The 16,924-nt window shown below is 53.8% G+C and overlaps 2 protein-coding genes across 2 annotated transcripts in view; both read left to right on the forward strand.

Annotated features, from left to right (window-relative positions):
- Positions 1-16,924, forward strand: part of PTRH1 (peptidyl-tRNA hydrolase 1 homolog) — a 272,344-nt gene that overhangs the window by 192,486 nt on the left and 62,934 nt on the right. The window lies entirely within an intron of this gene.
- The window catches only part of NIBAN2 (niban apoptosis regulator 2), a 63,763-nt gene that overhangs the window by 43,375 nt on the left and 3,464 nt on the right, over positions 1-16,924 (forward strand). The window contains exons 4-10 of the mRNA XM_050759892.1: positions 332-437; positions 1,625-1,792; positions 7,752-7,867; positions 8,473-8,577; positions 8,670-8,832; positions 15,484-15,671; positions 16,627-16,782. Coding sequence (XP_050615849.1) covers positions 332-437; positions 1,625-1,792; positions 7,752-7,867; positions 8,473-8,577; positions 8,670-8,832; positions 15,484-15,671; positions 16,627-16,782 — 1,002 coding nt within the window. The remainder of the gene's footprint in view (positions 1-331; positions 438-1,624; positions 1,793-7,751; positions 7,868-8,472; positions 8,578-8,669; positions 8,833-15,483; positions 15,672-16,626; positions 16,783-16,924) is intronic.

The raw sequence follows: 16,924 nt of genomic DNA on the forward strand, positions 1-16,924 counted from the left end.
TCCCCATCCTAAATATTCTTGATTCCCTGGTCTTATAGATGAAGAAGCTGAAGCTTAGGCATTTAAGGAACTTTATCCTCAGCATCACACAGACACTACCCAGTGAAGCCAGGAATTGAGCCCAGAGCCAGGGTCTAGGTTGCTATGGATGCCACACTGCTCCAGTCACCATGACAGTGACATTCTCCCCTCTGTTCCTCTCTTGCCTCCTCTTCTTCCTTCCCCTCTCCTCCCCACTTTGGGCCACACTGAGTAGGGCCTTGAAGCCAGGTGGGATTTGGGCTTGGCCACACCCTTAACCCTCAGGGACCATCTCTCTTGCCTCCCTCAGGCCTATGAGCGGCAGGTCCCACCACGAGCTGTCATCAACAGTGCAGGCTACAAAATCCTCACTTCTGTGGACCAATACCTGGAGCTCATTGGCAACTCCTTACCAGGTAAAGGAGCACCCACCCCAGGCCACGATGCCCTGCACAGGCCTCTGGAGCTGGCCAGGGTAGGGGTGGCCCTGAGCCCATTGTTTTCAGCCCCACGTTTGCAGAGAGACCAGCTAGGCTTAGAGCTGTGGATGGGGACCTCGCTGTCTGCCTTTCCCCTCTCCCTAAATCCTTGAGAACCTCCTGGGAGATGTTCAGTGACCTTCCCTCATAAACCTGTGGGTCAGCACTGTGTTAGTCAGGAGTTACTCTTTTTGGCATCCTGCTTTTGCTTCACTTTGGCTGAAATTCCCTAGAAGCCTTACGGAAACAACATTGGCCTCTCTGATGATCCCTGGGAACTAGAGGGCAGGGGACATGCCCGCCTGGGGGCAGGTTGTGCCCCAGGGACTTGAGAGTAGAGTCATGCCTCCATTCTGTGGTGATGGAGGGCTTGGGTGAGCAGCATTCCTGGATTCCAGTGTGACTCTGGCTTTGTTTCACTGTGTCTGCTCGGGCGAGTCACTCCTCCCTCTGAATCTCAGCCTCTTCAGCATCTACAAAGCACAGGCACTAAGAGGACTGCCCTCAGGGTGTTGTGTGGACCCTGAAGGGGCTATGTGCCCAGTACAGGCCAACCCAGAGCCAGGACAGAAAGAAGAACTGTTATTGTCATATCATTAACAACAGCAGCAGGGTCAAACCCAGGACCAGTTATCTCGCTGGATCTTACATATCCTTGAGAATGAAATTGAAGGAGGGAAAAATTCCTTTTGCTGTATTTTGTTCCTCCCCACATGCTTCCCTCCCCATGTGGACACTTAAGCCACACTTTGGCCTCCACAGCCGAAATTTGAAGGGAAACCCAATAAGGTAGTGTTTGATTCTTGAACCTGAGAGCTCTGATCTTGTGTTGTTTTTGCTTTACACAGTTTAAAACCTAACCCAAGACTGGAGTGGATGTGCCTTATTACCCACTCTAAGAAATGAGTCTACACAGATGCTGGACTCAGGTTTTGGGCTGAGGAGGACACAGCCAGAAAGAAGGCTGCTCCCATCCCCCTGGCTTGCTGGTCACCCTGGGACAGGCCGGCCTTCTCTGGGCCTGAGCCTGACCTCAGAGCTGATGCCAAGGGATCAGTTCTCTGCCATCCTCTGGTGGAGGGCAACCACAGAGGGCAGCTGCTCAGTGGGCACTGTTTCCACAGGGACCATGGCAAAGTCGGGCAGTGCCCCCATCCTCAAGTGCCCCACACAGTTCCCGCTCATCCTCTGGCATCCTTATGCGCGTCACTACTACTTCTGCATGATGACGGAAGCCGAGCAGGACAAGTGGCAGGCTGTGCTGCAGGACTGCATCCGGCACTGCAACAATGGTGAGCGGCCTGTGGGTGCAGGGGCGGTGGGAGGGAGAGGCAGGACCTGGGTTATTGCTGAATGGTGACACCTAGTGGCTGAGTATGGTGTGGCAACCCTGCTCTACCAGCTGTTCTAATTTCCCTTCTGCGGTTATAAGAAACCATGTAATACCACCCTTAATCTTCTTCCTTGATCAAAACAGTTTTGTGCTGCTCAGGAAAAAGGTAGGAAATTATTCACAGAGCCGTGTGGTTGTTGAGCCCTTGGACCCTGAGTCACAAAGTCACAATCCTGATTCTCCCATTTTCCAGCTATGTGACCTTAGGGAACTGATTTACCTCTTGGAGCCTCTGTAAAGTGGGGATAATGCCTTGTGTGTCTTAGGGGGTTTATGAGGATTCACAGAGTCTACCTCATGCTTGATAAAGATTTTTGTTGTTGTTATTATTATTATTATTATTTTACCACCAACCTGCAGGGTGATTTGGAAACTTCACTGCCTCCCTCAAGGCCTCATTGCTCTCATCTGTAAACTTATGGGGTGACTCTTCCAGCTCACTCATTTATTCAACAAATGTTTTTAGTATCTACTCTGAGGAGGCCTGGATTTAAGCACTGGAGGTGCAACAAGGGAGCAAGAAATATTCCATGCCCTCCTACGATTGGCAGTCTGGTAGGGGAGACAGATGATAGACAGATGAGGATGCCGGGGCAATGGCTTACGGCTGTGCTGGGTACTGGGTGGAGCCACCCTGGGAGCTGTGAGGGTGTGTGTGTGTGTGTTGAGGGAGGGGTTGATCAGGGCAGGCTCCCTTGAGGAGGTTATGGTTCAGCTTCAGCTGAGACCTGAAGGAGAAGTCCCAGACCTGAAGGAGGAGATGCAGCAGTGCCAGGTCACATAGAGGAGAGGGGAGGAGTGTTCACATCCTGCATAGAGGAGAGGGGAGGAGTGTTCCAGGCAGAGGTAGGCAGCCAGCATGAAGGGAGACCCACAGATGGTAGGGGTAGGCTGGGAGGAGGAACTGCGCGAGGCCCTGAAGCGGGGAGGGGTGACCTGAAATGGGGCTGGAGGGGGGCTTCTGGGGTCAGGTCTGGAAGAGCCTTGAAGGCCTCTAAGGAATTTGATCAGAAGAGCTGAGGATGGTCTTCCAAGGAGAGAGGGGTCCCTGGGGGTCTTTCTGCTCCTGGGGAAGGAATAACCCAGTCCTGGACACTGAACTGCTTCCTGGTGATCTGGCCTGAGGGAAGTGCCTGCCCCTGCTCCACCCTTGGGCGCAGTGCCACATGGTGCAGAGGTGGAAGTTTGCAGGGGACAGAGTGGGCGCCAGTGGCCTCTGGGCTGCTACCGCGGGACTCAGCTCACCCCACCCCTCCTGCCCGCCTCTCCAGAGCCACCTCTGCCCTGTCTGGAATCTGCCAAGCAGGAGGAACCAGGTCTTCAGTCAGGCCAGCCCCTGCCACCTGGGCCCAGCTGCCCACAAAGGGCCTCCTGTTCCCAGGACCCGGGAACTGTGGGCTGGGACTGGGTGGAGGCACTCAAGGCTCTGGCTGCCTGGCCCAGGGCCTCCCGCCTCCCCAGCCCCTGGCCTGGCGCCATCTCTCCAGGTTTCCAAGGCTAACAGCTGACCTGGCCTGGCAGGGTGGGTGACCTGGGCCAGATAGGGAAGGGGGTGGGCACAGAACAAGGTTGGGAAGGGCCACCTCAGTCCCCCATCTGTGCAGTGGGGATGATGATAAGCTTGAGCTCGAGAGATGATTGGGAAGAGCTGGTCTGGGTGGGGCACTTGGCCGTGAGCCTGGCACGCACAGTGAGCACTTGGTGGGGAGGCCATGGGGGAGTTCTTGGGTCTAGGGTGCAGTGGACCGGAGGGAGGCCCAAGAGAGCTGCTGGGCCAAGGAATGAAGAGGTGTCCTGTGCCAGGAAGGTGTCCTGCCGAGTGGCCCCTTCTCCCCGGGGCGGGAGCTGACGAGGCTGGTTTCAGGCCTTCCTTCCACCCCACGGACTGTGAGAAAGTTCTCTGCTTCCTCCGTCTTGGAGGCTGGGCTTGGAATTTGTGGAGCCTGGAATTGCTCACTCCAGGGGCTGCCAGGAAGTGGGGGCTGGGGGGAAGGAGGCCAAGCTGGGCGGACACCAGCGGTCCCAGGGACCCCTTCACATCCTGCATTCCTGGAGCAGCTGGGGGTGGCAGGAGGCAGCTGGGGCACTGGCTGTGCTGGGTCCTCCGTGCTGGCCTGGGATGCAGAGGTCAAGGCTCCTTCCTGTCTGACCGTGGTCCCTCCCCCTCTGTCTGCTGCCTGGGAGTGAGGAATGCAGTTTCCTTTCTTGGAAGGTCTCCAGGTCTGGCTGGAGTCCGCTGGTCCTGGGTTCAGGCCCCGCTCTGCCATCCACTAGCTGAGTGGCCTCGAGCAGTAACTGCCTCTCTGAGCCTCCGTTCTTTCCCTGGGAAAAGTAGGGCACAGTGAGCTGAGGATTCAACGAGCTGATGTGTGTGCAGCCTCAGCGAGGCCTGGGGCCTCAGTTTCCCAAGACTGCCATAACAAATACCACAGACCGGGCAGCTACACAGCAGAAATCTGTTCTCTCCCAACTGGAGGTCTGAGTCGAGGTCAAGGTGTCAGCAGGGCTGGTTTCTCCGAGACCTCTCTCCTTGGCTGGTGGCCGGCTGCCTTCTCCGAGTCCTCACAGGGTCATTTCTCTGTGTGCCTGTGTTTTCTCTTCTCAAGAAGAAATGTACTTTTCCTTTTTTTTTTTCTTTTTTGAGACAGAGTCTTGCTCTGTCGCCCAGGCTGGAGTGCAATGGCACGATCTCGGCTCACTGCAGCCTCCGCCTCCCAGGTTCAAGTGATTCTCCTGCCTCAGCCTCCCGAGTAGCTGGGACTACAGGCGCCTGCCACCACACCCAGCTAATGTTTTTATAGCCAGAATGGTCTTGATCTCTTGACCTCGTGATCTGCCCACCTCGGCCTTCCAAAGTGCTGGGATTACAGGTGTGAGCCACCACGCCCAGCCAAGTGTACTTTTTTTTTGAGACAGAGTCTCGCTCTGTTGCCCAGGCTGGAGTGCAGTGGCGCATCTCGGCTCACTGCAAGCTCCGCCTCCCGGGTTCACGCCATTCTCCTGCCTCAGCCTCTCAAGTAGCTGGGACTACAGGCGCCCGCCACAGCACCCAGCTAATTTTTTGTATTTTTAGTAGAGACGGGATTTCACCGTGTGTTAGCCAGGGTGGTATTGATCTCCTGACCTCGTGATCCACCTACTTCAGCATCCCAAAGTGCTGGGATTACAGGCGTGAGCCACCGCACCCGGCCAATGTACTATTCTTTTAAAGGCACTAGTTGTGTTGGATTTGGTCCCATCCTCATCCCCTCCATTTAACTTACTTCTTTAAGACCCTGGGACCAAGGGCGAGTGTGGTGGCTCAGGCCTGTAATCCTAGCACTTTGGGAGGCTGAGGTGTGTGGATCTCTTGAGGTCAAGAGTTCGAGACCAACCTGGCCAACATAGTGAAACCCCATCTCTACTAAAAATACAAAAATTAGCCGGACATGGTGGCGGGAGCCTGTAATCCCAGCTACTCAGGAGCCTGAGGCAGGAGAATCACTTGAACCTGGGAGGCAGAGGCTGCAGTGAGCCAAGATTGCACCCCTGAACTCCAGCCTGGGTGACAGAGTGAGGCTCTTCTCAGAAAAAAAAAAAGACACTGGGTCCAAATACAATCATGTTCTGGGGTACTGGGGGTTAGGACTCCAGCATATGAATTTGGGGGTGTGGAGACACACTTCAGCCCCTAAGACCTGGGCTCATGGGAAGAGCTCAGGAGGGGTGACCCTGAAACTTGTCACACTTGGAGGCTGGGTGAGTCCCAAATGTCGGGGCTGGCTGGGCTCCCTCCCGCTGTCCTGGCCCTCCGCCTTACCTTCTCGCCATCTGGAAAGCAACCCCTGCCTGCACACCTGGCTTGGTACGTGCAGGATGAAAATTCCCTCTCCCTGTGGGAGAGCCAGCAGGTAACACACTGTCCAGCTTTTCCAGTCAAAACTTGGTTTCTAGGAACCATGCCCTTCTGAGCGGTGGGTGGGGCGTCTGGGGCACCTCCTCCCCTGGCCCAGGTGAGCAGCCCCCACCCAGGGCTCTGCATGCTGCTCCGGCTGGAACATCCCTGCCCTGCTCCTGTCACTCCTGCCTGACTTCAGGTCCCTGAAATGCAGGAGTGAGACTCCCACAGGCCCTCGTCCCCGTCCAGGCAGCTGTGCTGTAGGGATGAGGGCCGGACCTCCCCCTGCTCACTCCCTCCGGGCTCTGACAGGCAGTGATTTCTGTGGTCAGCTGGGTGTGGGGAGGGGAGGGACCCAGAGAGGGGCTTTTTCTCTGCCGGTGGTGACTCAACCCGTAGTCATGGCAGTGGGAGCCTTGGGTTTCTGATGCACAGGCTTCCGTTTCCCCTTCCTGGGCTCTGGGGATGCGGCGGCCAGAGGCATGCGGCCGGGGGCGGGGCCTGCCTGCTGCCTGGCTTGGCAGTGTTTAACCACCTTCTTACCCCAAGTCACATTTTGCAACTTCCTGCCAGTTGCCTCCTCGGCATTGAATCGGGAGGTCCATGCCTCACTCAGGGGTTCACCTCACTGGCGTTTGGGTTGCTGACAGCACCAACAATGACAAAAATTCAGAAATGGTGCTTTTCTAGCTGTTATTAATAGTAAATCCTTCCATTCTTTTTTCTTTTTTTTTCTTTTTTTTGAGGCAGAGTCTCACTGTGTCGCCCAGGCTAGAGTGCAGTGGTGCAATCTCGGCTCACTGCAACCTCTGCCTCCTGGGTTCAAGCAATTCTTCAGTGGCAACCTCCCGAGTAGCTGGGATTACAGGCGCCTGCCACCACCTCCAGCTAATTTTTGTATTTTTAGTAGAGATGGGGTTTCGCCATTGGCCAGGCTGGTCTCGAACTCCTGACCTCAAGTGATTCCCCCACCTCAGCTTCCCAAAGTACTGGGATTGCAGGCGTGAGCCACCGCACCCGGCTTCCTTCTTTAACAAAGTTATTCAAGCATCTGTGCCAGGTACTGACCTGGACTCAGTGGTGAACAGGACAGAGGGACAGACCCTGGGCCCAGGGGGGCAGCCAGCTGGCTCCTCAGTTATTGATAAAAAGTGTGGCGCAGGGCAGTGCTGGGCCCTGATCTCCTGTCTCTACACTGTGGCCCTGAGAGCCCCGCAATGGACCTGTGAGACCATTGTTCCCATTGTTCGGAAGATGAAACAGGCTGTTTCGGGTTCAGTGATCTAGAACCAGGCTCGGCAACCTATGGCCTATGGGCCCAGATCAGCCAATGGCCTGTTTCTGTCAACAAAGTTTACTGGAGCAGAGGCTCACTCGTTTGTTTCTGGATGGTCCGTGGCTGTTTTTGTGCTGTGACTGTAGAGGCAAGCGTTGCGGGAGGGGTTTTATGGCCTGCAGGGCTGAGAATATCTACAGCCTAGCCTGTTCCAGGCAAAGTTCGAAGGGCCCTGATCCAGCAGTCAGGGAGGAACCGGGGCTAGAACAAGGGTCTCTGGGTGCCTCTAGGGCCATTCTGGGTGGCTGCTCATGGGACGGGAGCTTCTAGTCCTGGCTCTGCCACTCCCTTCCCTGTGACCCTGGGCCCGTGGCCTGGCCTCCAACCGTAGGTTGTCTCTTCATCTGTAAAGCAATAAGGCGAATGATAGTGCCCAGGTCTTGGGGTGGTTGGGAGGATTTCAGGAGCTAAAGAGGCACGGGGGGCTGTCTCATCGCTGTTGGTGGTGGGTCATGACTGCTCTTGTCTGTCAGATACAACCACGACTGCTCTAATGACGAGGGAAGTGGGGGTCCCAGCTGCCCCTCCTGAGGTGCATGCTGTGTGTGTGGGGAGGTGGGGGGGTTCTGGTCAGTTGTCAGTTGGTCTTGGTAGAGGCCACTGGGCCATCTGCTGACCTCCTCTCCCCCTCTGTCTCCTGGGCAGGAATCCCTGAGGACTCCAAGGTGGAGGGCCCCGCATTCACAGATGCCATCCGCATGTACCGACAGTCCAAGGAGCTGTACGGCACCTGGGAGATGCTGTGTGGGAACGAGGTGCAGGTGAGGCCAGACGGGCTGGTAGGGAAACCTCAGAAGTCACCCGAGGACCCAGCGGGGGGGGGCACAGGGCTGAGTAGAGAGATGAGGCTCTGGGGTGCTGCTGGTTTGGAAGGAGACGACATGCTCAGGTTTGGACAATTGCAGGGGCCGGTGCTGGTGGAGATACTCACTGTTTTATTCATCACTTACTGGGCATCTGAGCGCCTGGACGGGGCGCTGGGGTGCAGCTGGGAACAATGTGGACACATCCCTGGCCCTCAGGGAGCTCTCTGTCTAGCAGGAGAAACAGACATTTGGCAAATAAATGTACACTTCCATGTTCAGGCAAAGCAGGGAAAGAGTGTGGTAATCCAGGTAGGGAAGGCAGCCTGTGCAAAGGCCCTGGGGCTGGCCCCTGAGTCTGAGGATCCTACAGGATGCCCAGGCAGATCGGTTGGGACCTGTGGCGATGAAGCTCAGGAGAGAGGGCAGTGGGGACGGTGAAGCAATGGGCCAGTCGTGGAGGAGGCGGGGGCTGGAGCGGCCCGGCGTGTGGGAATGCGGAGAGAAACAGGCCATCTGAGCGCTCTCCAGCCCCTGGCCTGGCTTGTGCCTCCTCAACCTAGATCCTGAGCAACCTGGTGATGGAGGAGCTGGGCCCTGAGCTGAAGGCAGAGCTCGGCCCGCGGCTGAAGGGGAAACCGCAGGAGCGGCAGCGGCAATGGATCCAGGTGGGTAGGCCTGGGGCCCTGGAGCGGGGACGGCACCGGCAGCTGGCGTGGTGCCCTCAGCCCTGGTGCCAATGCAGCTGCTCTGCCCACAGATCTCAGACGCCGTGTACCGCATGGTGTACGAGCAGGCCAAGGCGCGCTTTGAGGAGGTGCTGTCCAAGGTGCAGCAGATGCGGCCGGCCATGCAGGCTGTCATCCGAACTGACATGGACCAAATCATCACCTCCAAGGAGCACCTCGCCAGCAAGATCCGAGGTAGGCGGCCACCCCCATGCCCGACGGGCCCTCCAGGGCCCAAGGTGGACTTTCTTTTTATTTCGTGACCAATGTAAATTTCACAGCAGTGACTTGCTCAGTGATCATTTGTAAGAATTGGAGTCAAATCTGCACGGTGGTACTCCAGTCCCTGTGAGTTGTTCTGTGGCTATGATTTCTATAAACCCAGATCTTAAAGAGAAAAATTTTTGTTCAGGAGGTTCAAGCCTTCTTTTCATCTCTGACTCATCACAGATTTACCATGTGTCATTTTAAAGGACATTTACTTTCAGCAAGTGTAGCTTTCCTGGGTCGGTTTATTCTGTGTCACCCAGGCTGGAGTGCAGTGGTGCGATCTCCACTCACCACAACCTCCGCCTCCTGGGTTCAAGCAATTCTCCTGCCTCAGCCTCCTGAGTAGCTGGGATTACAGGCACACGCACGCCACCATGTCTGGCTAATTTTGGTACTTTTAGTAGTGATGGGGTTTCACCATGTTGGCCAGGCTGATCTCGAACTCCTGACCTCGTAATCTGCCCGCCTTGGCCTCCCAAAGTGCTGGGATTACAGGCGTGAGCCACCGCACCCGGCCTGTCCTCCTTTCTCTTCCCAGCTAGATGGGATCCTTTCACCGGCGCAGTCCCCATAGCACATCTGCAGAGCGCAGTTTTAGCAACTGTCATTTCCCCATGAGGCATTCTTTTAATTTAATTTAATTTAATTTAATTTAATTTGTTTTATTTTATTTTATTTTATTTGAGACAGCGTCTCACTCTGTCGCCCAGGCTGCGGTGCAATGGCATGACCTCAGCTCACTGCAGTCTCTACCTCCCGGGCTTAAACCATCCTCCCACTTTAGCCCCCCAAGTAGCTGGGACTTACAGGCACATGCCACCACGCCCAGCACATTTTTGTATTTTTTGTAGAGACAGGGTTTTGCCATGTTGCCCAGGCTGGTATCAAACTCCTGAGCTCAAGCAATCCCGCCTTGGCCTCCTAAAGTGCTAGGATTACAGGTGTGAGCGACTGTGCCCAGCCCTTTTTATCATTGTTATTATTATCATTTTGACAAGCAGTCTTGCTCTGTTGCCCAGGCTAGAGCACAGGGGCACAATCTCGGCTCACTGCAACCTCGTTTCCCCGGTTCAAGCAGTTCTCCTGCCTCAGCCCTGCAAGTAGCGGGGATTACAGGCACCCGCCACTACGCCCGGCTAATTTTTGTATTTTTATTAGAGACAGGGTTTTGCCATGTTGGCCAGGCTGGTCTCGAACTCCTAACCTCAGGTGATCCACCTGCCTTGGCCTCCCAAAGTGCTGGGATTACAGGTGTGAGCCACTAGGCCCGGCCTGTTTTTTTAAGAGACACAGTCTCGCTCTGTCTTCCAGGTGGAGAGCAGTGGTGCAATCATGGTTCACTGTAGCCTCGACCTCCTGAGCTCAAGTAATCTTCCCACCTCAACCTCCTGCGTAGCTGGGACTACAGGTGCATGCCACCACGCCTGGCTAATTTTTAAATTGTTTGTAGAGAAGGGTCTTGGGTGGGCAAAACTGTCTCTTTTTAAAATTTTTTAAAGAGAGAGAGAGAAGGCGGGGTGGGGGGGTCTTACTGTGTTGCCCAGGCTGGTCTCAAACTCCTGGCCTCAGACAATCCTCCTGCCTCAGCCTCCTGCAGCACTGGGATTAGAGGCAGGAGCGGCTGTACCCGGCCTCCTGTGGGTTCTTGTTTACTACCCAGACCCTGAGTATTGGTTGAGAGCTGGATAGGACACAGACTTGACATTTCTTGTGTGGAACAAAGAACATTAGCTGGGCTGGGATGGGGGTGAAAATGCTGTGGTCAGAATGTTCTGGAGATGGTCCCCACCCACAAGGAAGAAGCCTTTTACATAATTATGCAGAGCCAGCCACACCGTTCCAGAGAGGATCGCCCCGTGTTTGTAAAAGCAGAGGCTCATTAAATCTACTAATGTAGTTTTCGTTGCTGTTGTTCTTTGTTCAAACGAAGAAGCAAGACCCACCCCAAAGGCGTTTTTTTTGTTTTGTTTTGTTTTTGAGACGGAGTCTCGCTCTGTCGCCCAGGCTGGAGTGCAGTGGCCGGATCTCAGCTCACTGCAAGCTCTGCCTCCCAGGTTTACGCCATTCTCCTGCCTCAGCCTCCCGAGTAGCTGGGACTACAGGCGCCTGCCACCTCGCCCGGCTAGTTTTTTTGTATTTTTTAGTAGAGACGGGGTTTCACCGTGTTAGTCAGGATGGTCTCGATCTCCTGACCTCGTGATCCGCCCGCCTCGGCCTCCCAAAGTGCTGGGATTACAGGCTTGAGCCACCGCGCCCGGCCCAAAGGCGTTTTTTTGTCTATTTCTAGCTTAGCGGAACACTGCTGACACCTCTGGGCTGGCAGTTTTCTTATTTATTTTCAAGTTTAATTTTTGTGGGTACACAGTAGGTGTGCATATTTATGGGGTACATGAGATGTTTTGATCAGGCATGCAATGTGTAATAATCGCGTCCTGGAGAATGGAATATCCATCCCCTCAAGCATTTATCCTTTGTGTTACAAACAACCCAAGTATATTCATTTAGTTTAGTGGGTTTTTTTTGACACTGAGCCCCACTCTTGTTGCCCAGGCTGGAGTGCAGTGGTGTGATCCCGGCTCACTGCCACGCCTGCCTCCCAGGCTCAAGCGATTCTTCTGCCTCAGCCTCCCGAGTAGCTGGGATTACAGGCGCACGCCACCACGCCCAGCTAATTTTTGTCTTTTTAGTAGAGATGGAATTTCAACATGTTGGCCAGGCTGGTCTCAAACTCCTGACCTCAGGTGATCTTCCCTCCTCGGCCTCCCAAAGTGCTGGGATTACAGGTATGAGCCATCGCACCTGTGCAGCCTCTTTTGGTTATTTTTTTTTTTTTTTTTTTTGAGACGGAGTCTGGCTCTGTCACCCAGGCTGGAGTGCAGTGGCGCGATCTCGGCTCACTGCAAGCTCCGCCTCCCGGGTTTACGCCATTCTCCTGCCTCAGCCTCCCGAGTAGCTGGGACTACAGGCGCCCGCCACCTCGCCCGGGTAGTTTTTTGTATTTTTTAGTAGAGACGGGGTTTCACCGTGTTAGCCAGGATGGTCTCGATCTCCTGACCTCGTGATCCGCCTGTCTCGGCCTCCCAAAGTGCTGGGATTACAGGCTTGAGCCACCGCGCCCGGCCTCTTTTGGTTATTTTTAAGTGTACAATTAAATTATTATTGATTATAGTCACCCTGTTGTGCTATCAAATACTAGGGTTTACTCATTCTGTAACCAGAAAGGGGTCCCGATCCAGACCCCGAGAGAGGGTTCTTGGATCTTTTTTTTTTTTTGAGGCGGAGTCTCACTCTGTCGTCCAGGCTGGAGTGCAGTGGCCGGATCTCAGCTCACTGCAAGCTCTGCCTCCCGGGTTTACGCCATTCTCCTGCCTCAGCCTCCCAAATAGCTGGGATGACAGGCACCCGCCTCCTCGCCCGGCTAGTTTTTTGTATTTTTTTAGTAGAGACAGGGTTTCACCGTGTTAGCCAGGATGGTCTTGATCTCCTGACCTCGTGATCTGCCCGTCTCGGCCTCCCGAAGTGCTGGGATTACAGGCTTGAGCCACCGCGCCCGGCATGTACCGCATTTTCTTTGTGCATTCATCTGTCATGGACACTTAGGTTGCTTCCAAATCTTGATTATTGTGAACAGAGCCACAACAAACACGGGAGTGCAGATATCTCTGTGATGGGCCGATTTCCTTTCTCTGGGTATATACCCAGCAGCGGGATTGCCGGATCATATGGTAGCTCTATTAGTTTTTTGAGGAACCTCCAAACTGTTCTCCATAGTGGTTGTACTAATTTACATTCCCACTGTGAACCCTGAACATTTGAGACAGGTCTCAGTTAAATTAGAAAGTTGATTTTGCCAAGTTGGGGACAGGTACTCGTGATACAGCCTCAGGAGGTCCTGATGACATGTGCCCAGGGTGGTCAGAGCACAGCTTGGTTTTATGCATTTTAGGGAGACCTGAGACATCAATCAACATATGTAAAATGGGCTGGGTGCAGTGGCTCACGCTGTAATCTCAGCACTTTGGGAGGCCGAGGCAGGTGGATCACTTGAGGTCAGGAGTTCAAGACCAGCCTGGCCAACATGGTGAAACCCATCTCTACTAAAAATACAAAGCTTAGCTGGATGTGGTGGTGCATGCCTATAATCCCAGCTACTTGAGGAGGCTGAGGCATGAGAATCACTTGAACCCAGGAGGCAGAGGCTGCGGTGAGCCGAGATCGAGCCACTACACTCCAGCCTGGTCAACAGAGTGACACCCTGTCTCAAAAAAAAAAAAAAAAAAAAAAAAAGTAAAATGAACATTGGTTTGGTCTGGAAAGGTGGGATAACTTGAAGGAAAAGCAGGACAATTCGATGCAGGCACGGGGCTTCCAGGTCATAGGAAGAAAAGAGACAAATAGTTGCATTCTTTTGAGTTGATGATTAGCCTCTCCAAAGGAGGGAAGCAGATATGCATTTATCTCAGTGAGCGGAGGGGTGACTTTGAATAGAACGGGAGGCGGGTTTACTGTAAGCAATTCCCAGCTTGACTTCGTAATTCTGGAGGCCTAAGATATTTTCCTTTCACACCACCAACAGCTTGTGGTGTGGTTCCCTTTTCTCCACATCCTCATCAGCATTTGTTATTGCTTGTCTTTTGGATAAAGCCATTTTAACTGGGGTGATGTGGCATCTCATTGTAGTTTTGATTTGCATTTCTCTGATCAGTGATGTCAAGTACCTTTTCATACGCCTGTTTTGTGTTGAGCACCTTTTCATATGCCTGTTTTGTGTTGAGCACCTTTTCATATGCCTGTTTGCCATTTATATGTCTTCTTTGGGGAAATGTGTATTCAAAGCTTTTGCCCATTTTAATTGGATTACTAGGATTTTTTTCCTATAGACTTATTTGAGCTCCTTATGCATTCTGATGATTAATCTCTTGTCAGATGGCAGTTTTCTTAGTTTGTTGCCATAATGGTTTCAGAAAGATCAGGGTCCAATCTCAGAACCCCTTGTCATTTTTCCTGCATGGATTCCCATCTTTATCTACTATTTCTCTGGAATCATTCAGCTTGCTAATATTACCCCCAGTGGTTTTCTTCAAAAATAATATTGGCTCACACCTGTAATCCGAGCACTTTGGGAGGCCAAGGCAGGTGGATCATGAAGTCAGGAGATCAAGACCATTCTGGCTAACAACAGTGAAACCCTGTCTCTACTAAAAATACAAAAAATTAGCCGGGTGTGGTGGCGTGCGCCTGTAATCCCAGCTACTCGGGAGGCTGAGGCAGGAGAATGGCATGAACCTGGGAGGTGGAGCTTGCAGTGAGCCAAGATTGCGCCACCGTACTCCAGCCTGGGTGACAGAGCGAGACTCTGTCTCAAAAAAAAAAAAAAAAAAAAAAAAAATTATATTGGCCAGGTGCAGGGGCTCATGCCTGTAATCCCAGCACTTGGGAGGCCAAGGCAGGAGGATCCCTTGAGCCCAGGGAGTTTGAGACCAGCCTGGATAACACAGTGAGACCCTGCCTCTTAAAATACTACTACTACTACTACTACTACTACTACTACTACTAAAAGTACTGATGGGGGCCAAGTGCAGTGGGTCACGCCTGTAATCCTAGCACTTTGGGAGGCTAAGGTGGGCGGGTCACCCAAGATTGGGAGTTTGAGACCAGCCTGGCCAATATGGTAAAACCCTGTCTCTACTAAAAATACAAAAAATATTCACTGGGCCTGGTGGTGTGCACCTGTAGTCCCAGCTACTTGGGAGGCTGAGGCATAAGAATCACTTGAACCTGGGAGGCAATGGTTGCAGTGAGCTGAGATTGTGCCATTGCACTCCACACTGGGCGACAGCATGAGACTCTGTCTCAAAAATTAATAATAGTAATAGTATTGATGGGAAGAGAGAGTTGGGAGAGGGCTGAAAAATTACTTTTTGGGCACTGTGCTCACTGCTTGGGTGATGAGATCAATCCTGCCCAAAACCTCAGTGTCATACAACATACCCATGGAACAAACCTGCAATGTACCCCTTGCATCTAAAATAAAAGTTGAAATAAAAATGATAATACTATTAGGAGGCTGAAGTGGGAGGATTGCTTGAGCCCAGGAGTTTGAGGCTGCAGAGAGCTTTGATTATTCCACTGCACTCCAGCCTGGGCAACAGAGTAAGACCCTGTCTCAAATAAAATAATAACAGGCTGGGCATGGTGGCTCACGCCTGTAATCCCAGCACTTTGGGAGGCTGAGGTGGGTGGATCACGAGGTGAGGAGTTCGAGACCAGCCTGACCAACATGGTGAAACCCCATCTCTACTAAAAATAAAAAAATTAGCTGGGCGAGGTGGCGAGTGCCTGTAGTCCCAGCTACTCAGGAGGCTGAGGCAGGAGAATCGCTTGAACCCGGGAGGTGGAGGTTGCAGTGAGCTGAGACTGCGCCACTGCACTCCAGCCTGGGTGACAGAGCAAGACTCCATCTCAAAAAAAAAAAAATAATAATAGTAATACAGTAGCCTCCAGCACCTGGGCTCTGGGATGACTGAGAGGTGCTCCTTGGGGAGCCCCTGCTGACCTGGCTCCCTCGGGGCACAGCCTTCATCCTCCCCAAGGCCGAGGTGTGTGTGCGAAATCACGTCCAGCCCTACATCCCGTCCATCCTGGAGGCCCTGATGGTGCCCACCAGCCAGGGCTTCACCGAGGTGCGGGACGTCTTCTTCAAGGAGGTCACGGACATGAACCTGAACGTCATCAACGAGGGCGGCATTGACAAGCTGGGCGAGGTGAGGCCGGCACCGGCCCTGGGAGGGGGTCTCCTGAGAGTAGGTCTGGTCTGTCCCAGAGGACCCTGGCTGTGTGACTCGGGGCAGCCGTTCCCCTCCAAAGCCGTCCCTGTAGACGGGGAGGGGCTGCTGGGGACTAGGGACCAAGGCCGTGCGTGAGGCCAGAGCTGTTGGAGTCCTCATGGGGCCTGCAGTTAGAGGAAAGAGGGAACATTAGCTCCTGGCCATCAGCCTTTAGAAACCAAGAATGGTGCTAAAATAGAAAAGAATTTAACAGAGAAGAGAGGGAAGGAGGGAAACAAGGAGGGAAGGAGAGAAGGGGAGAGGGATGGACGGGCTTCGGGTGAACGATGAGATCAATAAGGCAGAATTCACAAGTCACACGCCGTCCACATGGAGACAGCCTTTGCTCTTACTTCAGTTATCTGGCTGTCAGGGTGGATGTCCTTCCACAGTCTCCATCTTGGGGTGGCTGCCTGGAGCCCACGTAGTTGTCAGATCGAATTTATCCTGTATGTTAGTTTCCTCCTTTACACTCTGAAATGGGGAGTCCACAGACCATAATAATCCCAGAATCTGAGACCTGGAGAGGACGTTGGAGAACATGAAAGCTCTCTCCCAACTTTGAAGCTGAGGAAACTGAGGCTCAGAGAGGGTAAATGACTTGCCCAAGGTCACCCAGCCCCTCAGAAGGGATGAGAGCCTTCTCCCAGCACCTAGGCTGCCTCTCCACAGTGCTGTGCCGCTGGACCGTGCCCTCCATGCCTTCAGAGCCTCATGCTTCTGTCCTGGGCGCTACTGGGTTTACCTTTGTGGCCACCACCACCAGGTGGCCATCCCTGGTAGCAGGCGCCAGCCCCAGGGCCTGGACTTTGAGGACTCAGGCAAAGTGTGTATGGGGGGCTGCCTGGCCACAGAGTGGCCCCGCTCAGCCCCCGTGGCCCGCCCCCTGCAGTACATGGAGAAGCTGTCCCGGCTGGCGTACCACCCCCTGAAGATGCAGAGCTGCTATGAGAAGATGGAGTCGCTGCGGCTGGACGGGCTGCAGCAGCGATTTGATGTGTCCAGCACGTCCGTGTTCAAGCAGCGAGCCCAGATCCACATGCGGGAGGTAGACCCGAGGCTACGACCCCCACTCCACACCCTGCCCACCGCCTTCCACAGGCCCCCTCGCCCAGGAGGGGTCCCCTCTGCTCTGTCCCGTCATGCCGTAGCCACGCTTGCCTGGCACACTCTTTCCTCCTCTGCTTGGA

The sequence above is a fragment of the Macaca thibetana genome, chromosome 15 (assembly GCF_024542745.1).
Source record: "Macaca thibetana thibetana isolate TM-01 chromosome 15, ASM2454274v1, whole genome shotgun sequence".
In the NCBI taxonomy this organism is placed as follows: Eukaryota; Metazoa; Chordata; class Mammalia; order Primates; family Cercopithecidae; genus Macaca; species Macaca thibetana.